This window comes from Petaurus breviceps, unplaced genomic scaffold (genome assembly GCF_028583685.1).
Source record: "Petaurus breviceps papuanus isolate PSGF00001 unplaced genomic scaffold, PetGlider_PUasm1.0 76, whole genome shotgun sequence".
Taxonomy (NCBI): domain Eukaryota; kingdom Metazoa; phylum Chordata; class Mammalia; order Diprotodontia; family Petauridae; genus Petaurus; species Petaurus breviceps.
The window spans coordinates 54782408-54809314 of NW_027186473.1; the positions used below are offsets into that span (position 1 = coordinate 54782408).

At 34.5% G+C, this 26907-nt stretch overlaps 1 protein-coding gene across 2 annotated transcripts in view; it reads right to left on the bottom strand.

The window, feature by feature from the left end:
• The window catches only part of LRBA (LPS responsive beige-like anchor protein), a 737508-nt gene that overhangs the window by 150297 nt on the left and 560304 nt on the right, over window positions 1–26907 (bottom strand). For both annotated transcript variants that reach the window (XM_069105500.1, XM_069105498.1), the window contains exon 34: window positions 16329–16481. In XM_069105500.1, the coding sequence (XP_068961601.1) occupies window positions 16329–16481 (153 nt within the window). The remainder of the gene's footprint in view (window positions 1–16328; window positions 16482–26907) is intronic.

Here is a 26907-nt window from a genome sequence, read left to right on the forward strand (position 1 = left end):
TATATATATATATATATATATATATATATATATATATATATATATATGTGTGTGTGTGTGTGTATATATTTTAACATTTGATTTTAAAACTTTGATTTCCAGATTCTTTCCCTTCTTCCCTCATCCCCCATCCCTACTGGGAGGAAAAGCTATGCAATGTAGGTTATACATGTGTTGTTACGCAAAACATTTCCACAGTAGATATATTGTGATAGAATGACTATAGGTGGCTAGGTGGCGCAGTGAATAGAGCACCAGCCCTGGAGTCAGGAGGACCCAACTTCAAATCCAGCCTCAGACACTTAACAGAAAATCTAGCTGTGTGACCTTGGGCAAGTCACTTAACCCCAACTGCCCTCCAAAAAAGCAAAAAAGAAAAAGAAAAAAATTACTATATTTCTCTCCATCCTATCCCACCTCCCACTTATTCTATTTTTTCCTTTGACCTTGTCCCTTTTCAAAAGTGTGTTCTTCTAACTACCCTCCTCCCGAATCGCCTGTCCCTTCTATCATTCCCCCTTTTATCCCCTTCCCCCCTACTTTCCTGTACGGTAAGATACCCAATTTAGTGTGTATGTTATTCCCTCCTTAGGCCAAATTCAATGAGAGTAAGGTTGACCCAGTCCCTTTAGCCTTCCTGTTCTTCCCCTCCATTGTAACAGTTTTCTCTTGCCTCTTTTATTAATTTACCCTATTCTATCTCTGCCTATCTCTTCTCATTATATTCTTCTCTCACCTTTTAATTTAATTTTTTATATATCATCCCTTCCTATTCAACTGATCCTGTGCCCTATGTCTTTGTATACATGTACACATATATACACACACTCACATATGTATTTATATGCACATATACCCACCTATATAAACATATATATTCCCATCAACGATCCTCATACTGAGAAAAAATCTCATGAGTCAGTATTGTTTTACCATGTAGGAATGTAAACACTTCAATTTTAATAAGTTCCTTATGATTTCTTTTCCCTTTTTTAAAATTTATTTTTATTTTATTTTTTATTTTATTATTTTGTTATTTTATTTTTTATGATTTCTTTTCCCTTTTTTTTCCTTCCTTATGATTTCTTTTCATCCTTTTTTCAAAAGAGGAGAGGGAGATAGGTAGGTAGGTAGATAGATAGAGAAAATACATACATACATATTGTGTGTATGTACATATGGAAATCAAGATATAAGAAAAAAAGATATCAATTTTTTTTCTGGTTAAGCTCTCTTTTTTTTCCATAAAAGACACTTGTTAGGGTACAGTTCTCCCATAAAAGCTGACATTTCTTTAGGTAAAGAGGCTGTAATGCTTTTTTTTTTCCTTTTTGAAGGGGGGAAGGTAGGGCAATTGGGGTTGTGACTTGCCCAAGGTCACACGCTAATGTGTGTGTGTGTGTGTGTGTGTGTGTGTGTGTGTGTGTGTGTATGTGTGTGTGTGTTAAGTATCTGAGGCTGGATTTCAATTCAGGTCCTCCTGACTCCAGGGCTTGTGCTCTATTTACTGTGTCACCTAACCACCCCTGCAATGCTTTTTTAATACCTTAAAAAATATTCTAGAACAGAGAACATGCTCTGAGGAATTTCTCTAGGTTGGAAGGAGTGTAAGGAAGAGAGAATTACTGAAGACACAGTGGAAGAAATCTAGGCAAAGATATAGCTGCTAACTGAATTCAGGTGGCTACAGAGAATACAGGTTCAAACTGAAACTGAGGGTTTTACCTAAGCATAGTTATAAATCTTAGTCCCCCAAGGCTAAGAGAGGTAATAAATAAGGTGCTATGAGAATGGCCTGGAAGACTGGCTGAAGGGGTGGAGTGGGGAAGGTGAGAGATTTGGAAACTAGCTTTCTGGAGAAATATATTTGAATTACATCTTAAAGAATGGGTAGGATCTTAACAAGTCAGAAAGGTGTGCCAAACAGAGGACAATACACAACGATATAACAATGGAAGTGCACAGAAAATCAAGCAGTTGAAGAATGGTATAACTTGCATAATTTACACTTGTAGGAAGTACAATAGCATAGGATTAAAATTACATATATTATATACATATGTCTTATTTACTTACATTTTTATGCCCTCAACTCATTCATGAATAAATATTTTTCCCACCATGTACACAGATAGTTCTTAGGCTAAAGGAGGTGAAGGAAACATTTAGGATTCTTTAGTTCTCAAAAGAATAAGAAAAAACTAGTTTATCAGATCTATTACACACACACACATTTGTGTGTGTGTGTGTATGACTGAGATGACCAGAAGTCTACATTTGAATTCAATAAATATAACCTTATCTTATGAATAATACAAATTTTAGGTAAAAGTCTAAGGTTTTTCTATCCGTTTTTTATACATATACACATATGATGTGTGTTGTAGTTAGGTGATGCAGTGGATAGAGTTCCTAGCCTCAGGAAGACTGATCTTCATGAGTTCAAATACAGTCTAAGGAACTTACTAGCTGTGTGACCCTGGGCAAATTACTTATTAACCCTGTTTACCTCAGTTTCCTTATTTGTAAAATAAACTATAGAAGGAAATGGCAAATCACTCCAGTAACTTTATCAAGAAAACCCCAAAATAGGGTCACAAAGAATCAGACACAACTGAAAAAACTAAATAGCAACAACATCATGTTATGTGTATCTATGTGCTTAAATATGCTGCTTACTCAGAATTTGGACCCATGGTAAACTTAATCATCTAGATCAGAAATGAAGAAAGAGTTCTAAAAGATGTAAGGCTAATAATCACTGCCATAAAACCCAAGCAATCTATAGGAATGATACAGACACCCTCAAGACCTTCATCTAAACAACTATATAAATTAAGGCCTTACATTATAAGGAGGTAATTGATATCAGAAGAAAAGTAAAAGGAGTCATGAGATGTCACTTTGAAAAGCAGACAGAAAAAAATATAAAAATGAAGAGCAGTCAACACATCCCAATAGCCCTTAAAGGCATCACTGCATTATATGAGAGGATAATTACAGAAGTTGTGTAATTTAGAGTGATGACATTGATAGACACCAGATCAGTATTTCATAGGTATAAAGAACTCTATAAGGTAACAAGGTAGGATGGCACCTTCTCTTCAACTTACAGTACTAGAAAGCTGCCTAAGGCAAAAAAAAGGTCAATTACCTGCCTTGGGTCAGGAAGACAGTTAGACTTGAACCCAGGTATTCCTAGCTCTGAAGGTAGCTTTCTATCCCCTACATTATACTGCTCTCTGACAATGAATCATCAAGACAATGTTAATGTTTACTACCATTTGTTTAAGGCATGGAGATGTATAATTCATAACATATATAGCCAGCTCTTAATAAATGTTTATTGATTTTATACAAATAGCTTTACATTATATTATATACCAGTGGCTATGTTAAATTAAAAGGTTTTGATACTTAATAGGTTACTTAAAATACTTAATTTTTAACTATCTAGAACATTTATTTATGTAAAATATCTCATTCCCTGAAAACGTTGGATAAATTAGATCATTATAGAGAACTTTGGGTGTTTATTTCAGATAAAATAGTGAATAAATCACTTTTTAAAAAAAATGAGCACCATGTTTATTTTGATGTTACAAGGGAAAAATGGGTGATCTGGAGATTCTATTCATTTCTCTAAAATAACAGAAAAGTAACATCATATTTCACATGTATGTCAGTAGTATCATCACCAATGTTTAATACAAAGGAGAAAAAGATAAAAGTCAGTATCTTATAGGAGAAAGAATTATTCTTTTAGTTGCTGAAAGAACAATTAAATATGTTCATATGATCATGAACTATATGAGTACAACAAAACACTTTACACAAATACTCATCTAAATAACTGGAAAAATATTAACTATTAAGAAAAATTGTTAGGAAACTAGGAAGCAGTCTGGCAGAAATTAGAAACAGACCAATAGAACATATATGAAGTTAAACTCCAAATGGATACACAGATTAAAAGGATGATATCATAAACAAATTAGAGAAGCAAGATATTTGGATAAAGAAAGAATTCTTGACCAAAGAATAGAAAAAATCATAGGAAACAGATAACTTTGATTAAATAACATTTTAAAGTTTTTTGCACAAACAAAATAAATTAAAATTAGAAGGGAAATGATAACTGGAGGAAAAAAATCTTTGTAGCAATTCTCTCTTATGAAGGTCTCATATCCAAGATAAGGAACTAATTAAAATCTATAAGAACAAGAGATATTATCCAACTGATAAATGATCAAAAGATATCAATACATGGTTTTCAAACAAAGAACTCTAAGCTTTCAACAACCACCTGAAAAAATTCTCCAAATAATTGTGAATTACAGAAATGCAAATTAAAATAACCGTGACATTTCAGTTCATATATACTATGAGATTGGTAGATTTGACAAAAAAGAAAAATGACAAATGTTATAGCAATGACCAGAAAACATGAATATTAACGTATGTTTTATAGAGTTATGAAGTGGTCTAATTATTTTGCCAATCGAATTTGAACTATGCCTTCAAAATTACTAAAGTGGGTCTCAATGATGCTATTACTGGGCTTACATCACTGATGAGAAAAAAAATAGTAAGAGACATGTACACAACACTCAAAGCAACTTTTTTTTTAAATGGTAGCACAGGACTGGAAGCTGAAGGGGGTGTCCATCAATTGAGAGACAACTGAACAAATTGTGTTATCTGTGTGTTAATAGGATACTATTTTGCGATAAGAAACCATAAAAGGTGGAGTTCCAAAGAAACTTGGGAAAACTTGTATGAAATGATGCAGAATGAAGTAAATACAGCCTGTAGAATAATTAATACAGTAAAAACAAACAAATGCAAAAAACCAAGTAATTGGATCAATGCTATGACCAACCATAATTCCAGAGACCAATGAGGAAGGCTGCTAACCTCTTCCTAACAGAGAGGTGATGGACTAAGGGTGTAGACTAAGACATTTTTTTTTTTGTTGTTATTTTTGGGTTGGGTTTTTCTTTGGTCTTTATTAATTTGTTTACTTGTAGTTTACAAGATTCATTACCACAATTCCTTGAGTTTCAAATTTTCTCTCCCACCCCCCTACTCCCACCATGGCAGCATACAATCAAGTATAGTATATGCAAATACTTTCACATTAGGCATTAGTCAGGTTATAAAGAAGGATTGTAACAGATAGAATGAAGAATGGGAAAGAGGAAACAGAACCAAACAAGTAAATGAAAAAGGGCAGGTAGCTTGTTCAAACTGGGTTCAATCTCAGTTCTTTCTCTGGATGTAAACATCTCTCTCCATCATGAGTCTTTTGGGGTTGACTTATGACTCTGGATTGCTGAGAAGAGTCCAGTTTGTCAAAGCTGGTCATCACACATACATTGTGTCTATAATTGTGTACAAATTCCTCCTGGCTCTATTCTTCTCACTCAGCAACAGTTTGTATAAGCCTCTCCAGGTAAATATGAAGTCCATCTGCTCCTCGTTTCATACTGCACAATAGTATACAATAATAAGCACATACTACAACTTGTTCAGCCATTCCCCAATTGATGGGCAACTTGTTAATTTCCAATTCTTTGCTACCACAAAAAGAGCTGCTATAAATATTTTTGTACACATGGGTCTTTTTCCCACTTCTATGATCTCTGTGGGATACAACCCTAGAAGTGATATTGCTGGGTCAAAGGGTATGAAATTATTTATAGACCTTTGGGCATAATTCCAGATTGCTTTCCAGAATATCTGGATCAGTTCACAACTCCACCAGAAATGCATTAGTGTTCCAATTTGTCCACATCCTCTCCAGCATTTGTCATTTTCCTGTTTTGTCATCTTAGCCAATCTGACTGGTGAGATGTGGTACCTCAGAGTTGTTTTGATTTGCATTTCTCTGATCAATAGTGATTTATAGCATTTTTTCATATGCTTATAAATATCTTTAATTTCTTCCTCTGTAAACTGCCTGTTCATATTTTTGACCATTTATCACTTGGGGAATGACTTGTATTCTTATAAATTTGACTCAATTCTCTGTATATTTTATAAATGAGTCCTTTATCAGTGACATAGGTTGTAAAAATTCTTTCCCAATTTTCCACTTCCCTCTTAATATTGGTTACATTGGCTTTGTTTGTATAGAAGCTTTTCAATTAAATGTAATCAAAATTATCCATATTGCATTATATAATGCCCTCTAATTCTTGTTTGGTCATAAAGTCTTCCCCTCTCCACAAATCTGACAGGTAAACTATTCCTTGCTTTCCCAGACTGCTTAGAGTATCAGCCTTCATACTTAGATCATGCACCCATTTTTAGACTTGATTTTGGTATATAGTGTTAGATAATGGTCTATGCCCAGTTTCTGCCATACTATATTCCAGTTTTCCTAGCAGTTGTTGTCAAATAGGGAGTTCTTATCCTAAAAACAGGGGTCTTTATCAAACAGTAGATTACTATAGTCATTGACTGCTGAGTCTTGTGTGCCCAATCTATTCCATTGATCCACTATTCTATTCCTCAGCCAGTACCAAGTAGTTGTGAGGACTGCTGCTTTATAGTACAGATTAAAATCTGGTATAGCTACCCCACCATCCGTAGCATTTCTTTTCATTAATTCCCTTGATATTCTGGACCTTTTGTTCTTCCAAATAAATTTTGTTACTATTTTTTCTAGCTCTATAAGGTAGTTTTTTTGGTAAATTAATTGGTATGGCACTAAATATATAATTTAATTAAGGTAAAATTGTCATTTTTATTATATAGCTCTACCCAGCCACGAGCAATTGATGTCTTTCCAATTAGTTAGATCTGACTTAATTTGTGTGAAAAGTGTTTTGTACTTGTGTTCATACAGGTCTTGGGTTTGTTTTGGCAGGTAGATGCCCAAATATTTTATAATATATACAGTAACTTTAAATGGGTTTTCTCTTTCTATCTCTTGCTGTTGAATTTCATTAGAAATATACAAGAATGTCGAAGATTTATGTGGGTTTATTTTATATCCTGCAACTTTGCCAAATTTCTTTATTGTCTCAAGTAGTTTTTTACTTGATTCTCTAGGATTCTCTAAGTATATCATCATATCATCTGCAAAGAGTGATAGCTTGGTCTCTTCTTTGCCTAATTTGATTCCTTTGATTTCTTTTTCTTCTCTAATTGCTACTGGTAACATTTCTAGGACCAGACTGAATAAGAGTGGTGATAGTGGACATCCTTGTTTCACCCCTGATCTTACTGGAAATGCTTCTAGCTTCTCCCCATTACATATAATACTTGCTGATGGTTTTAAATAGATGCTACCTATTATTTTAAGGAAGGCTCCATTTATTCCTATTTTTGCTAGTGTTTTAATAGAAATGGATGTTGTATTTTGTCAAAAGCCTTTTCTGCTTCTATTGAGATAATCATGTGGTTTTTGCTTGTTTTATTGTTGAAATCATCAATTATACTGAGGGTTTTCCTAATATTAAACCATCCTTGCATTCCTGGAATAAATCCTACCTGATCAAAGTGTATTATTCTTGTGATAAGTTGCTGAAGTCTTTTTGCTAAGATTTTATTTAAAATTTTTGCCTCTATATTCATGAGGGAGATTGGTCTAATGATTTTCTTTCTCTGTTTTATCTCTTCCTGATTTAGGTATCAGTACCATATTTGGTAGGACTCCTTCACTAATTATCCTGAATAATTTGTAAAGTATTGGAATCAATTGTTCTTTAAATGTTTGATAGAATTCACTAATAAAATTCATCTGACCCTGGAGATTTTTTCCTAGGGAGTTCACTGATAACTTGTTCGATTTCTTTTTGTGAGATGGGGTTATTTAAGTAATTTACTTCCTCTTCAGTAAATATGCATCCATTTCACTAAGACTGTCAAATTTATGTGCATACAACTGGGCAAAATAATTCCTAATTATTGCTTTGATTTCCTCTTCATTGGAGTTAAGATTCACCCTTTTCATTTTTGATACTCATAATTTGGTTTTCGTCTTTCTTTTTTTTTTATCATATTGACTAAAGGTCTATCAATTTTATTGGTTTTTTCATAAGACCAGCTCTTAGTTTTACTTAGTAATTCAATAGTTTTCTTAATTAAATAAAAACAATGGTTTAACAAAATTTCAACCAAACTGAAATTAATGAAAGTTCTTTACTGAAATCTTTTTTTTTTTTTTTGCCTTTTTGGAGGGCAATTGGGGTTAAGTGACTTGCCCAAGGTCACACAGCTAGTTTTTGTGTCAAGTGTCTGAGGTCGGATTTGAACTCAGGTCCTCTTGACTCCAGGGCTGGTGCTCTATTCACTGCGCCACCTAGCTGCCCCTCTACTGAAATTTTAATAGGGGTTGAGGGTAGGACAGAGGAAGAGGTTTAAAGAAGAAGCTCAACTTGAAGGAGAAACTGAATCACAAACTAAAATTAAATATCAGGGAGTCAAATAAAAATAAAATCAAACCAACAGGAATTTATAGAATCTAATAGGTTCAAAGTATTTTACTACTTACTATAGGGATACATAACGCTTAGAAACCTGAATTTTCACCTAAGTTCAGTTCCAATGCCTCTGACATGAAGTATTTGATAACTGACTCAGAAGCAAGTGCCTCCCTCTGAAATTACCTTGCATTTATCTAGTATGTATTCCCCTAAAATTATGGACACTCATCCAGGACTAGACCTGTTTAATTTTTGTCTTTGTTTTTCCATTCTCTAGAACAGTGCTGGTACAACATGAGTAATAAATTCTTGCTGATTTTTACTAAGATGAATAAGGTAAAGTTTTTTTTTTAATATCACTAAACTTAAAATACAGCTCAAAAGAGAAAAAAGCTTATACACAGTTTAAAACAAAAGTGTATGGAGTTTCTATCACTTATGTTCTATATCTCTTATTACAAGAGGGATACAAGTGGCATAGACTAAGATTTAAGGTGAAAGAAACAAAATGCTAAAGAGGCACAGCATAGAATACCTGTACTAAGCAAAAACTTTAATAAATAGCTACCTATAAAGGCCTGCAATTTCTCAAAAAAATTTTTGATTTGATCAAGTCTATAAAATAGGATCAAAAATTTATATTCAATTTTAGATTCTTGGGTTTTGTTACACTGCCTTGAGCTAGTTATTATCATATGTTCATATCCTTTTAAAAAAAACAGCATAAATGTACTGTTTAGCACAAGATAGTTATAGGTTTCTGAATTTCTTAAAGAAAACAACATTTCCAGATGTATTCCAAACAAGTTAAATTTGTGGCTTTAAGTTCTACCAACGGTTTGATGTATTAGCATCTCGTTCCCCCAAATATACAAAAAGCAATGAATCATTTTCAATTATATTTCACATAGTAAACTCACTGGCTCATAATACGTCCCTTTCATGTATGCAATTTCAAGTTTTAGAAGATCTTTTATGCTAGGAAATATTTGAAATCCATTAAACTAAATACTTAGAAAAAGATTTATAAAACATAAAACATTATAATGGATACTCTGACAATATCTACTAATTGCTAAATATATTTAGCTTTTTATTAAAGGAATTGCCCCTTTAAAGACTCCATTATCACTCCAGGCCTTTGCCATAATCTTAGTGCTAAGCTTGTGACATTATTTCCCCTCCCTCCCCTTTTTTTCATTTTCTATAGTATAGATCTGATCAGGCTACCCACCTACTTAATAAACTCCATTGGCTCCCTATTACTTCCAGTATCAAATATAAACTCCTTTGGTATTTAACGTTTTTTCATGACCTGGACCCTCATTACATTTCCAGGCTTCTTACAGCTTACTCACTTCATACTTTCTACACTCCAGCCATGCTAGCCTACTTGCTCTGTCCCTTTCTTCTCCATCCCTATGCATGAGTTTCCCTCAAGACTGCAGCGCTCTGCTCCTAAGCCTCCCCAGCTTCCTCCAACTCTCATCTCAAACCCCGCCTTCCGGAAAATACTCTTTCTGATTGTCCTAGCTGCTAGGGTGTTCCCTCCGAGATCATCTTTCAATTCCTACTCTGTGTCTGTCTTCCCTGCCCCCACCCCAAGTTATATAACTATACACTCACATTATTACTTACACTTACAACATTCATTCAATCCTTAACTAGTCATTTACATGTTTTATCCCTACCCTAATATGATCTCCTTTAGGGTATGGAAGCCACAATATATAATTATAGAATTAAGGTGAGATTAATTAGCCTTCTAATTGTGAAGGTTCTTACAATGCTAAACAGAGTATTAAATTTTGGGGATGAACACAGTTCAAAACTAAAGGCAAGTCCCCAAATTGAGGAATGCGTCAAGAAGCTGTGGTATATAAATGTGATAAGATATTCTGCTATGCTAGAATAAATGAGGAAATATGATTTCAAAACAACACAGAAAGACATTCAAAAATAATTTTACTATGCTATCAATATTATAATAATTAAAAACATTAACTTTAAAAAGTGCAAAAGCAAAATAATTTTAAAATTAATAACAACACTGTAAAAATAAACAGCTTTGAAAGGTATTAGAACTAAGATCAACATAATGGCCAATCATGATTCCAGAGGACTAATAGTGAAACATGTTATCCATACAGAGACTTAGGGTACAAAACAAGACACATTTTTATAAGTCATTAACTATCCATATTTACTACAAGAAGTTTGTTTTCCTTTTCTATTTCAATGGACTGAAGGAAGAAAAAAGAGATTTCTGTCCATTTTTTTAAAATAGAGAATTGGTAGTATGTTATAGACATAAAATGTTGCATGCACATTCAGATGAGGTCACTGTTTTTCTTTGTTACAAGAAATCTCTTATGAAGTGGAAGTAATCTATATATGTCTGAAATGTAAAAACAAAATATATTAATAAAACTAAAAAAAAAAAAAAGGTCCCTGGAAAAACTAGCTTACTCTCTAAACTAAATTCTACAGCTAACCCACACAACCTTGAGACATGTGTGACAGAATATTTCTAACCTTTTTACCACACCATGCTTTTAGGTCCTCAGGGGAGGCAAGCGTTCTTTTTCTATCTCTTCCACTCCTTAAGAGAATTGCCATCTACTTCCCTATTTCAAAAAGATGAAGTAATTGAGTAAGGCTGGATAAATGAAGGAAGTACATACGAAGAAGTAGAGGATGGTACTGGAGTTGTTCCTGGTCAATGCATTCTACTTGTGGGAGCCATCTGTGGACAGAGGTAGTTCTCTGAAATTATTTCTAAAAATTTCAGACACTGCACTGAAACCTCAGGCTCTAGTCTAACCTTTGCAAAAGGGCAGAAAAAGAGAAAGACATAACAAATATATAAGACTATTAAGAAGGAAGTATGTGTGCATGCAATATTTCATCCTTATCCCACAATTCTTTAGTTTCTTTTTTCCCCACCCTTACCCTGTTTCCCCTTATCAATAAGTGGATTTTCAGACTCAGTAAGATAAGAGCTGTAGAGATAGAAGAAAAGATCTTCAAATAGAAAAAAGTAGAATTTTGGAAATGTAGCACTAATGGGTACAGTGGATATATAGACAAAACATTATAAACATATTTCAAAACATTATAAACAGATATTCTGTTTTGTTTAGATTAACAGTACTTAGTTTTTTTTTTTTTTGTCTTTATTTTTGGAGGGGGGAAGGCAGGGCAATTGGAGTTAAGTGATTTGCCCAAGGTCACACAATTAGTAAGTGTTAAGTATCTGAGGATGGGTTTGAATTCAGGTCCTCCTGACTCCAGGACTGGTGCTCTATTCACTGTGCCACCTAAGTGCCCACTTAATTTAAAAAGAAAACAGTGACACTAGAAAACTTCCCTCTTGCCCAAGGTCACATGGCTATTGACAATGGCAAAAGGCAGACTCAAATCCATGTCCTCTGACACTAACTCAATGTTCTTTTTTTCTCCATTATACCATGCTACTTCATAAATGGTATGTCATGGGAAAATGGATTTTCCCAAGTTCCAACTCTTTCTCCCAACACTCACATATACAAACATAGATATACACATATATATGTATGTATGTATACATTTTGGGGAACCAATACCATAAAGAATAAGTAGATTCATAAATACATAGTCTCAAGCTACTCAATTAATATGTCACAAGTTTAGAGCATTAAATCATCTGTTCTGGACTTTTCCTATTTCATTCCCCTTTTATCCAATGGGCCTTTAGTTCTAAGTCTGATCCTTAGGATCACTGTCCTTTCTTGTAAATTCACTTTACTTTTTGCCCTATAGTCTAAGTGTAAATTTTTAACTTTAGTTCTTTTTTCACACTTGGAGGAAACATGGAATTCTTCTTTCTAGATTTTAGGTCAAAACTACTCACCCTGTGGTTACCTGAATCATAACTCAACTATTAACTCCTAGAGCAAGGAGTAGGGAACCTGCAGGTTCAAGGCCACATGTGGCCTTCTAAGTCCTTGTGTGACACCTTTTTACTGAGTTCATGTTTTACAGGACAAATCCTTTTATTAAGTGGATTTATTCTGCCAAGCTTGGATTCAGTCAAAGGGCCACACTTGAGGACTTAGAGGCCCACATGTGGCCTTGAGGCTACAGCTCCCCATGCTTGTGACCTAGCCTATGCCAAAAAAATACTACCAATAATGCTGGCTAAGAAATAGAGTGCTCCATAATAGTCTCTGTTATGGGCAAACAAAATTTTGATCAACATTCCTTTGATCCAATCTTGATCAGCTCAGCTTGTAACCTGTTAGCTCTCCCTCTTTTCTTTACTTTCTAACCTACAGGGCCTGTAAAACTTTCTATCTTTCTTTGCAACTTTGACCCCTGGCATCAAAAGACCACTCAAGGTGACTGAAGTTCCTTACACGCTCTTCAAAGGTCAGCACGCTCGTCTTCTCCTCCCCAAAGCACCCCTTAGTAAGTTACATTTCCAGATCTTCACATGCAGACTATTATATATTCTTAAGCAAGTATTAATAAAAACTCCTTGCATTTCTGTATTTATAGTTAACTATATAACTTATGTTACCATATACTATATACATATATATATACTCCATTATATAATTGTGTATTACAGTTCATTTTGGGGGCTACCATCTTTTCACTACAGAGCAAACCGAAGAGGAAAGGATGAAAGAAGAGAGGTTTCCATAAGTGATAAAGGACTATTTTAACTGAATAAATTTTGAGTAAAGTTTCACTGTGTCACCTAAATAAAATGTATTTTTAGAAAATACTCTAAAACAGGCCTTCTTAAAAATTTTCCCATCATATATCATTTTGGGAAGCTGGAGCAGCTTGTAGATTTTTTAGAAAAACACATACAATCACAAAGGAAAAAATTAAGTTGTAATGCATTTGTCAAAATATTAAAAACAAACTCACACACCTCAGGTTGTAAACTCTTGCTAGAGAGTTACTGCCCAGGCTGGCCATCTGAATTAAATTTACCTCTTGCAATTATATAGGAATTCCCTGTATAAAGAAATAACACAGTCTATAGCTGTCCTATATTAAAGAGTGGTGAATTAAGGAATCTCACATTATTTTGAAGATAAATTTCTAATGCTTATTTGTTTTCTTTGTAGCATTTAGAATCAAACATCTTCAGTCTTATTTAACACATGAGAATAAGACCAGCATCTAGACCCCAGTCAAAATGGAGGATCATATTCAATTTCACTTTTATTTCAAATATCAAGAACAATGGGAATTTTACTTCTTTTCCTGAAAGAAAAATTGCAACTTTTAGTTTTTACTTTCAAGATATGCAAAATATTGGTGTTTGGTCAAAATTCCAGTACTGTATTTCTTTCAAAAAGAAAATGTTTAGATAAGTACTAGCAAAATGTCCGCCCCCCCCCCCATGATTATATCAACTCTTTAACCATAGAAAAAATTCCCAACACAGTATAAATCAAAATATAGTCATATATGTCCTTAAAAATTATTCTATCTTCTTGAATTAACATTTGTGCTCCTCAGTATTTTAAAATGATGAGCTGTGTATCAATTTAAAATAAGTATATCCATTAATTAATGCTCTGATCCCCTGCTACTAACCTGGTACTGTACAATCTGTTATTTTTCACCGTCCTATATATCATCTGTTCCTAGGGCTGGTCTGTTCCAGGAAGACAGACAGCTGCAACACTATATCCCTGTTCAACCTGAGGACCATCTGACTTTAATTGTAGCACACAGCTTGATGTGGCTCTGGTTATGAGAAGCCAAAGTATCGCACTGTAATAATCTGGAAAAGCAGAAACCTGCCAACAGAGGGCTGAAAACAGGGACTTGGGCTGTCTGGTTGCCTGACGGGCTGCAGGAAATATGATTAATGAGCAAGGTATAATGATATCAGGAACCCGATTAGCACCACAAAAAGGTCACAGATCAAAGTAGTATGCATTTCATGAGCTACAATCATTGCATAAAATCTGTAGACTAGAAGAAAGAAACCAAAAACGCAAAAAAGGGAAAAATATCTCATGTGATAACATGTTAACAGATACATAAAATACGATACTAATCAGTTAGTCCTAGGAGGTTAAAATGAATCATCATGAATTATCCTATGTAAAGCTTTATCATTTTTAGACTTCCAAATTTCTTCACAAAATCAACAAAGTAATATTGTTTCCCCACCAACAAATCAGAGACAAAAAATTACTAGTGGTGTAAAACTCATCCCGTTCCAAAAGAAAACTGCTTTTTGCATTTGCCTTGGTATTGATTTCTAATGCCCATACACTACAAAAAAAGAAATATTAATAAAATAAACCATAACATCTGTGAAACCAATAGAATCAAAATAAAATCTAAGTACTTTCAGACTTTTAAAAATCATAACAAAATTTGGAAGTATTTTAATATTGCAGAATACTACAAAATAGATAATTCCATAAAGACACGGGCTCCCAACAGATCTGAACTGGTTGGTAAGTTGTCACTTTCTAATATCCCCTACTAGTCCTCCGTTTCCAAGAGAGTATGGCATAAGGATGGGGGTGGGGGGAATGAGGAGGAGGACCAGCTTACAAGATGAACTACTAAATCCTTCAAGTTGTCAAATTAAAACACTGATAAGAGATGAAATCTTTAAAACATGACTATCACCCAAGGTTCATTGTAAAGCCAAAAAGGATACTTCACTACAACACACACTCCTTCACCCCCCTCCACCTCCTCCTGCCCCAGCATGTTTAGTAACACTACATATGCTCACTTGATTCAAGGAGAGTTAGTTCCCTTTAGGCCTCAAATTACCTTTGAACCCCATGTTTCATTAATTATATGGTTCTGATCATAATTATTAATTTTTCTTAAAGAGCTCCTCAAAAGAGAAAGCAGAGAAGAATGAAAATACCAAGTCAAGTCAACTCTCCTATCTCCACTTTTCCTTCAAAGAAACCACTAACACATTTAAAGTACAGAACTTCTTACCCATCACAAAGCCATATTTTGAGGACTAAGTTTAAATACAATGATATAGAGAGCATTTTTTGAAGTATCTGGTAAAAGCTGGCACAACAGATATACTACACTGTATGATTTTAGAAGCAAGACTGAGATTCAGGTGAGTGAAATAAAAACAGAACTAATGAGAAGTAAGAAGGAGGATGTCTTTTTAAAAATTAAAGCATTATTTAGATAACTGAATTTAAATATTTTGTTATTTAATAGCAAACTCAAAACTATAATGGCTAGTTTGGACTTCTAAGATTATAATTACAAAAAAGCCCCACTATTAAGAGGAATTGAATTATAAATACAAGGATAAAAGCCTCGTTTACTGCTGTGAAATTTCTATCAAAAGTTAAAAAGGACAGTAGGCAAATATTCTTTCTTAAAGATGACAAATGCTAAATAACTTAAGGACAGGATATTTATACACTACATGTCATTTAAGCAATTGTAACATGAATTGTAGTAAATGACTATTTAAAGGTTCACATATTTTAAATATTATAGAAATATTTGTTTCAAAGAAGAAAATGTGGGGGATAATCTGAAGCAATGTTTCCTATATCAAAAAAGTACAGACTCCTCCACCTAAAGGAAGCTAGTAATACTAGCACTGTAAATAAAAGTTAAAATTGCATTTCTGGTAGGACAAATATATTTTAAAAAGCAACAAAACATCATCCTATGAGCATGAATAACTCTTAGTTATCCTACATGCATGAAAAAAATAAGCTAATATAAACAAAGTGGAAAGTCAAGGACTGTTATATCACTCTGTAATCTATAGCAAATTCAGCTTTGTACAAAAGGACCTGGGTTAACTTTATACACCACATAAAAGATGCCATAAGAATAGGCCTTTGACAGACAAAGCCATGATTACTATCTTACCAATCTGTTTATGCGAACAAATTCTTCTGAACTTTTGGCCCATGGAGGAAGTTCAACATCAGACACCACTGTCCCATCATCCATCACTCCAAGATTATAATTATTGAAGTTGACAAACATCTCAGGGAGATAATAAAATTCAGGGATCAACTCCTACATAAAAATAAAAGACAATGTCACGTTATAAACTGTAGAACAATGAATAGGTAATCACACAAAGAAGTGATAATGTCTTATTGTGTGGAAGAAGAAATGGTGGAATGAATAAAGTAAACAAAAGTGGAAAATATTTCTATCTATCCAGACAAGAGAGTACTATTAGATTTTGTCCAAACTTGAATTACCTCTCATAGGATGGTGATGGATTTCCCTTTAGGAAACATTTTGTAACATGTTTTCAAATGCAAATACATAGGTACTTTAAAAGCATGATTTTAAAATAAAATATATAAGCTTTGGTATTTATAAGACTATGCTATATTCTGCTAATAATGATGTCTTAAGATTTTCTTTTTTTTTTAACCTGTCATAAGATTTTCAAAAGAAATAATGGATTTTCCCCCAAAATAACATAAAATTTTAAAACCTACATATTTTCTTTTTCTTTTTTTAAAGCAATTGGGGTTAAGTAACTTGCTCAAGGTTACACAGCCAGTTATTTCTGGGTGTGGTGCTAATAACATACTTTCTTAAATCTGTAAATATTGAAGTTCAGTTTTAAGAAATTAATTCCAGGGGGGCTAGGTGGCGCAGTGAATAGAGCACCGGCCCTTGATTCAGGAGGACCTGAGTTCACATCTGGCCTCAGACACTTAACACAAAAACTAGCCGTGTGACCTTGGGCAAGTCACTTAACCCCAACTGCCCCTCCAAAAAGCAAAAACAAAACAAAAAAGAAATTAATTCCAATAAAATTTAAAAACAAAAAAGGCAGAGACTTTAGATAGAACTTGGTCACTTTAAAAATGAAAATATTAAATTAATTAGGAAATTAATTTCATAGGAAATTGCTAGAATATTTTCCTCTTACTAAGTACAATGCGCATGTCACTTAAGAAGCAGAAAAATGCAGGCTCTTTGGCTTTTATGTTCAGTAAGTCCAACATGTAAACTTGTCAGAGGCCCAGTAGATCAGACTGAAAATCCAGTCTTGACATGGGTCAGTGGATCAGTGGTGTCCCAGATACCCCCTCAGGGCTAGCTATGGCAAGAGCAGCTTTCAAAACAGCAGAGTAAAATAGGGAGGTCATCTGATTGTGGACAAGGTCAGTGTATGCTAGCCAGAGCAAAGACAGGAAAGATCAAGCAAGAATTAAGCTATTATCACCTCCATCATCCATGTGAAATTCGGCTTGACTTTGAATTGTACATCTTTTGTTTACAATCACCTTAATTAACTAAGCAGGGTATAAATGAGATTATCTACCAAATGCCTGACAAGTACCTGGTGAGAAGAGGCTGGAAACTATTTAAACTAGACAAATGAAGGAGACTGGATAGAGACTACTTTTTACAAGTTTAAAGGTATATTAAGTTAAGGAGTTGTCACACCAAAATTTCAGGATTTTGATTTATCTTAGAAAGTACAACTGGTTTGATGCATAATGGAAAAGAAAGATGTATTCATTCTTTAAAAGAATTATAGCCATTTACTAAATTATAATGATAACAAAAATATTGGTATAATATATGGCCATAGATACTTTAAATATCAAATTGTATTATATATAAATTTCTGATGGGTTGAAAAACAAATACTCCTTTTTTGCTTCTTTTATCATCTGAAAATGACTGGCTGTTATAAATACATATGACTTTTAATGTGTGACATACACATATTAATCCAAAGAATAAAAACAAAAAAAACCCCACCCCTACACCACCTCTATTTGTCCAAATATAAAGATGATTCATAACCTAATAGAACTGCCTCAGGGCCCCCAAACAAAAATGTCATATTTTTCTCCTTTAAAACAACAACAATAATAGTTTTATAGGGCTTTAAGGCTTGCAAAGTGCTTTATATATTTTATTTTATTTTATCTGATCCTCAGGACAACTCAGTGATATAGGTAGGATATTTTCATCTCCCCCTCTTTCTTTTCACACACTTTATAACTTTGAAAAATGAATCTCAGAGAAGTTACTCAAGTTACTTAAGGTTACACATATAGTGGTAGAAACATTTTGAAAACCGGTCTTTTATTAAGATCAATGATCTTTCCACTATAGCACACATTGAGGCAATAGCATTTCTATGAAGCATGTTTAGTTCAATTTGGTCATTTCATCTGTGTCCAACTCTTTGTGACCCCATTTGGGGTTTTCTTGGCAAAGATACTGGTTTGCCACTTTCTTCTCCTATTCTTTTTACAAATGATGAAACTAAGGCACATATATACAAACTTTGAATTTTACCATCAATGGTATTATTCTACATTTTCTAAAAATGGCCACAGTTAACACAACCTGTAGAAGTTTTATTTTTACACAGGGTGTGGTAAATAGTAAATAAATAATAAATGTTTGATGAACTAAATTGGAAAAAAATGGCTACCACAAAATTGGTATATAACAATTGTCTGTTGAATTGATCACACAGAACACAATTCTAGATGATCTAGGGAAGTGCCTCCAAAATGGAGGCTAGAGGCCCTCAGGAGACTGTCTCATCACTTCTGGTAGGAGGGGATCTTGGCCATATGTCAAGTTATATGAACAGCCAATAGGGCAGTGGGAAGACAGGCCCCATCTTACCCTCACTGAGATAGCTACTGTCGTGGGGTTTGCCTTATGACCATACCTACTTCCTCTCTTCTCTTCTACTGTGCAAGATTCTGACATGTCCCCTTGTGAATTGTTTCACAGAGGCCCCTGGGAAAATTCCAACTCCATCACCTGATGCCCAAATTACTTGATGGCTGTGGCTCTGGCAGGCAGCTGCCAGAAGCATCTTTTCATTTTGGGTGGGGCAGAGTGAACCACAGAAAGTGAGCAGGAATAGATGACTGGGAACAAATCACAAGTATCACATTTCCTCTGAACCCAACCATCTTCTTCTAAGCTTTCCTATTACTATTGAGAACACCATCATCTTTCTAGTCATGCTAGTTTTTACAATCTTTGCACCATCTTCTTTTCTCTCTTTCCGTCACCCCATAATCCACATATCCAATCATTTGCTTTATCTTATCTGTTCTATCACCACATGTCTCATATCAGTCCCCTTCTCACTACATAAACAGCTATCACCCTAGTTTAAATTCACAACACCTATCATAAGAACAATTGCAATGGCCTCCTAATTTATTTACCTGCCTCAAGTCTCTCTCCCCACAATTCATACTTCACCAAAATGATTTTCCAAAAGGATAATTGTGACCAAATTATTCTACTACTTCAATAAACTATACTGGATCTTTACTGGCTCAAAAATCAAATATTATTTTATACTTAATGTATCAATTTTAATGACTACTTTTGTGTAAGGTTTATTTACTATGCAAAATTATTTGCACATTAGCATATATGTAAAACACACAAACTGGGCAGGCATGCTCAAAAATTGTTTATTGATTACTTTTATCAAAAAATTTCAGGGACCATTTCTATGCAGGATGCATTGATATACAAGAAAATCCTTTTCTCTGTCAAGTTTTCAATCTAATAAGACAGAAAAGTCACAATTATAGTTCTAGAAACAAAGGATTTTAGAAGTGAATGTTCAAAAGAAACCCATTATAATCTCTTCACAAGATTATAGGAATTGAGCCGGAAAAGAATTTGGAGGTTATTTAATCTAAACCACCTCTCCCCTCTTCTCTCCCCCCACCTCCTTGGACTTATAGATGAAGAAACTGAAGTACAGGGAAGTTTAGAAGTCAGGCAATATCACAGAATTAAAGAGGCAGAAGGGACCTTGGTGACAATCTAGTCTAATTTACACATAGAAGAATACCCTCAATAACATACCTGACGACTGGTTAGTTTCTGCTTAAAGATATCCAGGGAGGGTGACTCAGCATTTCAAAAAGCAGCCCATTGGGGCAGCCAGGTGGCTCAGTGAGTAAGAGCCCTGGACACAAAATAACTGGCCGTGTAACCTTGAGCAAGTTACTTAACCCCAATTGCTTAAAAAAAAAAAAAAGGCAGCCCATTACACTTTTGGTAAGCTCTAATTATTATGAAGCTTTTCCTGATATCAAGGCTAAATTTCCCTTTTTGCAACTTCCACTTATCCTGGTTCTGCCTTTTAAGGGCAAACAGATCTAATCCTCCATCTACATGACAATCTTTCAAAGTCTTATCTATTTGTCTCCCTTATTAGGATGTAAGCTCCTTGAGAAAGGGGTTGTTTTATTCTTTTTACTTTTTTCACTCACTCTCTCACACACACACACATTAACAGAGTTTATCTATTTGCTAAGAAGATATGTGAAGAAACTCAGGATAAGGAGAGGGGAAATATAATGGAGTGGATTTGGGTAAGGGTCAAAGGAGAGAGTGACAGAACTCTTTTTGCCCCAGAATCTACCTCAATGCCTGTAGTAAACAGTTAATACTTTAAATACTTGCTGACTGATTGATCATTGTCCCATCCAAACTAAGTAAAGGTTGTGCCTATTATTTAATCTCCCCTTTTATGGTAACATTACTAAAAAACCCAAACAAACCTAAAACATTTTTGTTGTTTTGGCTTCTATCACTAGTCTTGGCTCATTCTGAGTTTTGGCATACTATGCCCCACAATTACATTCCTATTCTGTTACTTGGCCTTGCTTTCAGCTTGTATACCTTTTATTTTTATCTAAGTTGGTTGATGAATTCTCTGTTCATCTACCTCAGCGGACAAGAAGAGTGCGAAGGGGATGGGGAAGGTCTAATCATAGACCACTGTGTTCTCAGAAGAACCATAACTCAAAGGGCAATTGAGGAGCTTTGAAAAGAAATAAATAAATGTAATAAGCCATTTGCTTCTGTAATTTAAAAAAAAATTGAGGAATTACAAATTGTTAATTTAAAAAAGTCAATTAGTAGAAAATATTGGCCCAATTACAAACCAACAAAACTGATAACCTAAATGTGATATATTAACAAAAATATAAATTATTAAGGCTGACAGAACAAGAAATAGAACACAAATAAGTCAGTCTCTGGAAAAGAAACTGAACAAGCCATAAAGAAACTCTCAAAGAAAACATCCTCAGGAATAGATGAATTTACAATTGAGTTTTATCAAACATTCAAAGAATAATTTATTCTAATATGGCATGGTTAGCAAAAAAGAGATTCTATAAAATTTTTTTTCTGACAAATATGGTTCTGACCGCTGAACCAGGGAGAAATAACTCAGAAAAAGAAAACTATACAATCTCTAATGAATACCAATGCAAAGATATTGAATAAAATATATCCAAAGAGTCAATAAAAACATTCTACGATAATCATACATACACTATGACCAGGTTGCTAGAATACATAGTGGGTTCAACATCAGGAAGAAATATAAATAGAACACATTAAGCAAAAATATTAATAGATGTATGAGTATACCAACAGATGCAGAAAAAGCTCTTGAAAAAATACAATATCCCTATAGGTTAAGAAGAATGTAAAGCATAGAAACAAATGAGCTTTTTTACCATATGGTAAATAACTTTATCTAAAATCAAGAGCTAGCAGTACCTTTAATGGAAGAATGCTAGAGGTCTAGAGGTCTTTCCAATAAAATTAAAAGTAAAGCAAAGATGACTTTTGTCACCATTATTTTTAGATGTACTTCTGATATGCTAGCTAGTTAAAGAAATTGAGAGAAAAAGTATAAGCCAAGGTCATCTTTTGCAAAAGACCTGAAAATTTACTTAAAGAAAACTAAAGATTCAATGAAAATATTATGTCAACACTTCATTGGTTAGATAAGCTTCACTTGTCCACCTTAGGGTCTTGCTGGTTGTTTGTGTAACTGAAGTGAGTCCTAAAAGCTCTATTAAAAAACAAATAAGTACCCCCAAGAAGGGCAAACATTACCAGTAGGCAGTATCCTTTAGCACGTTAATAGATTTCTTTACATTTCTGGAAGGAAGGAAGGGAGGGAAAAATGAAAGGAAGAAGGGATGAAGGTAGAGAGGAAGAGTGGGAGAGGGAGAGGAGGAAGGAGGAAAAGAGGAAGAGGAGGGAAGGAGGGAGGGAGGAGGAAGGAAGCAAGCAAACGAACAAACATTTGTACCTACTTCGTGCCAAGCACTGTGCTAAGTGTTTTATACTCATTTGATCCTCCCAACAATTCTGGGAGCTAGGTGCTATAATTATTCTCATTTTATTTTAAGAAAATGGAGACAGTCAGAGGTTATGTGATTTGCCTAGAGTCACACTGGTAGTAAGTATCTGGAGCCAAATTTGAACTCTCATCTTCCTGACTGCAGGTTCAGAGCTCTATCCATTGTGGATATCTCATTTAGCTAATCATTTTATTTGAACTCTAGTCTTTCAGATCCAGTGGCTGCTAGCCAGGAAGCCAACTCTATTATTTGAGAAATTCTCCCTCACCAACCACCACCCCTCTCCTGAAATGTACTCCTCTTTTACTCATATTTTTTTCAAGATTCACTTTATTTAAATCTTTCCTGAGCCCCAAATGATCTTTCCTTAAAATTGTATCACATTTATTCTAATTCATATTTCTATATTGTATCTATATATGTTTATGTCTTCCCTGATAAAATGTAAACTCCTTGAGATCAGGGACTGTTTGAGTTCTGTCTTTTGATCCCTAGAGCTTAGTCTACTGCCCAAAATATATGCTACAAACACAAAAATCAGATAGGAATAAAAAAGGTCCTAACTGAAAGAAACTTCAATTCTGTGGGTGTATTTGATGGTGAAGTATGAAGAGAGAGGAGCCATAACATGTAAATTTATAAAATGACAAAGAAAAACACAAAGTAATTGAAGAGCACCAATGACAGGAGAAGATTCCTGCAGGAGGTGACACAAGATGTGCTTTGAAGGAAGACAGGCATCCTCAGAAGCAGAATTAGGAGAGATGCAGACCGTGGACTATCAATTTGGCAGCAGTGTGGAGAGTGGATTAAAGTGGAGAGACCAATTCAGAAGGTGATGAGAAACTACAATAATGTGATGACTGTGAAAATGTGGTAAATTAAAAGAGGAAGATGTTTCTGACTTATTTGAATGAAGGAAAGGAAAGATCAACTATTTATTCTTTAATCACCTGCTGGGTTTGGAAATCTTTTTTTCTTCAAATTTTTTGTTTTCTACTTTTCTCTCTTCCATTCGGTAAGAATACATTATTGATGTATAACAGGAACAAGAGCATTTGAGATTCCAATCAGTTTCCAAAGTTAGGTCGATACTACCAACAATGACTTTAGGTTGCTACACCTTCCTCAAAATCAAAAGTACTAAGCTCTAAATTAGAATATAAACTATTTGAGAGTAAGGATTATTTATTATTTGTAATTGCATCCCCAGTGCACACAGCACATAAGCCCATCAGTGTTTGCTGATGGAATGCAGAAGGTACACTAGACACATGTTCTAACGATGCCTATGTGACTTCTAACTTCTATACTCGGTTGTTTGTCTTCTAAAATTCTAAGTTGACAGCTCTGATTCCCAAATACAAATTAGTTCTGAATATCTTTTCCTAAAAGTCCCTTTTGGACTATTTTGGAATTTTTTATGACTGTTCCATGATCTCTTGAGAGTACAGAGAATTATTTTTTTGATTGAAGAATAGTTCATTTTCCTTCAAAGTATAATGCTTATTTTTATGTTTTGACCTCTGCTGGTTTATCTGTTAGACCTGTAGTCAGATTCTTTTCCTTGGACTTTTGGTCTTCAACCTCTTTCTATGATTCCCAATTTCTTGTGCCTAGTCTCTTTCTTCTTAACCTGTTCCACAAATGTCTCTGATATTAGGCATCTCCAACTTCCTTATAGTGTGAATGTATGGAATTCATTCAACAAGTATTCATTAAGCATCTGTACTAGGTCATGTGTAAGGCATTGGGATACGATGACAAATATGAAACATGTCCTACCCTCAAATTACTTATATAATTGAATGGGTGAAAAGGATAAGTGCAAAATAAATACCAAATATATAAAAAGTTATTTACTGAAAGGTCTAGATAGGCTGCCTGGAAGATGTGTGACTGGAGTCTAGAAGGAAGCTCAGGACTCTCCCGGAAAGAGGTGAGAGACAGCCTGCACAAAGGCACAAAGGTAAGTATATGGTATTTGGCATATGGTATTTCTATGTGTATATATCACAACCCCAACCCCTCAGTCTTCACCTAATCCCTGAGAAAAAGTGTAAGTGATTCTCAGTTGCTCAAAAGATCAAATTCAAGTGATGGATAGTTGACTACAAGTAGCATTTGAGGTCTTCCACCACCTGGTCCTTTCCTACCACCCTAAACTCAGTTGCCATTACTACCCCATATAAATACTGAAATCCAACCAAACTCAACATTCATTTTACTGTCTTCTCCCCAACAATTTAAATGCTGTCTTTCTCTGGGAAGACTTCCTTAATATACCTGACCTATAGTCATCCTGCTTCTAAATCTAAGTAAGCCTTGCTATCTGTACCACTTAGTTTTGTCCTACTCTATCCTTATGTCTGTATATCCTACCTCTTCTACTGTCATGGTGGCTCCACTGGGGATAGAGACAGAGTTTTAGATCTTTTTTCGTGTCTTTAGCTCCCAACATAGTGCCCTGAATATAGTAGGCACCTAGTAAAATTTGGTTGATGATTCACTATAAATCTGTCCAATCTCTGCCTGTTGAAATCCTTCACTTCTTTCATGATTCATTTGTGTACCATTTTCTTTGTGAAATCTTCTCTAATCTTCTAGCTAAAAGTGATCCCCCTTTCTTCTCAAACTTTCTTTATCACTTTTTCTGGATCTCTCCTTTGCACTCAACACATTTAGATTTATATTGGTATGTGTCCCATGACCGTTATTAGATCCTAAAGTTTTTTAAGAGCAGAGTCTGTAATATATTTTGTATTTATGTGCCCAGTGCCTAGTTTATGACTCTATGAGATCTTCAAATAATAGGTATTTTTAGTTTTTTATTCTACTAATTTTATTCATTTATTACCATTTCCCAACAGGTTCCCCCTGTCGTATTTAGGACACTGTTCTCATTGCCTCATGAATTCATCATACTTACTTTTACTTCTGTATATTCCCTCATTTTGTTTTCATTATTTGGAATGTTCCCTAAAGAACCAAAGAATCTCAAAGTTAGAAAAAACCTTAAGGTTACAGACCATAATTGATCTAGAAATTCCACCTACTACAATTTTTTGAAGTATATCAAATCCAGCCTTTGCCTGAAGACCTTAAAGATGAGGCCCATTTCTTTCTGAAAAGGCAACCTATTCTACTTTAGAATGGTTCTAATTGCCAAGAAGGTTTTTCTTATAATCATAATTTAAAAATAAATTTGTAGTTTTACAGATTCTAGCCCCGCCCCCCCTTCTTAATCCTGCCCTCACAGTTTCCCCCTTCCAGTTCAGCTCCATTTAAGTGCTGTCTTCCCCCATTAAAATGTAAGCTCTGGAGGGCAAGGCCTATCTTTCTGTTTCTATTTGTATCCTGGACTTCAGCAAGGTAACTGGTACATTGTAAGCGCTTAATAAATGCTTATAGATCCTGAAAACCAGATTTATCCTAAGAAATTCTAAGTTTGAATCAGCTTTTTTTTTGGGGGGGGATGCTTTTTTGGCTGTAGTATTAATTCACATTGAGTTTACAACACACAGATCTGTTTCACATTGACTCTTCCCTAGCTATGCACTCCCCACCTAGTTCTCCTAAAGTTAACCCACTGGTACAAATACTAACAATACTCAGATCAAATCCTATAATCTTCACACACCTCTCCCAGCCCTCACAGCAATTTCACTTCATTGAATTCCCCCATATTTAGATTCTGTATCACATAATTTAACATCTAATTATATATTTCACTTCTCATGTTTGATATTCAACACCAATATATAACTAGATGCTTACAATACAGAGGGCATTATATTGGATGCTGTAGACATAAACTAGAATTGTAGCATAGTTGTTCAGTTGTGTCTGACTCTCTGTGACCCCATGGACCATAACATACCAATACTGTCCATGGGGTTTTCTTGGCAGAGATACTGGAGTGGTTTTTCATTTCCTTCTACAATGGATTAAGGCAAATAGAGGTTAAGTGACTTGTCTAGAATCACATAGCTATAAATGAAGCTGAATTTGAACTCAGGTCTTCCTGACTCCAGGCCCACTGCTCTTCTTCACTGAGCTACCTAGCTGCCTCCAACTAATATTATTTGGGACAGTATTTGGGAAGCAATGTATTTTTATTTCCCTTAACAAATAGAAAAAAAAATCAATTAACATGTTTTTAGATAATTTGTGTGTGCTTAACTGAGTACTGGTTAGTAAAAAAAAAACTTATATGGGCAGCTAGGTGGCGCAGTGAATAGAGCACTAGCCCTGAAGTCAGGAGGACCTGAGTTCAAATTTGGCTTCAGATACTTTCCACT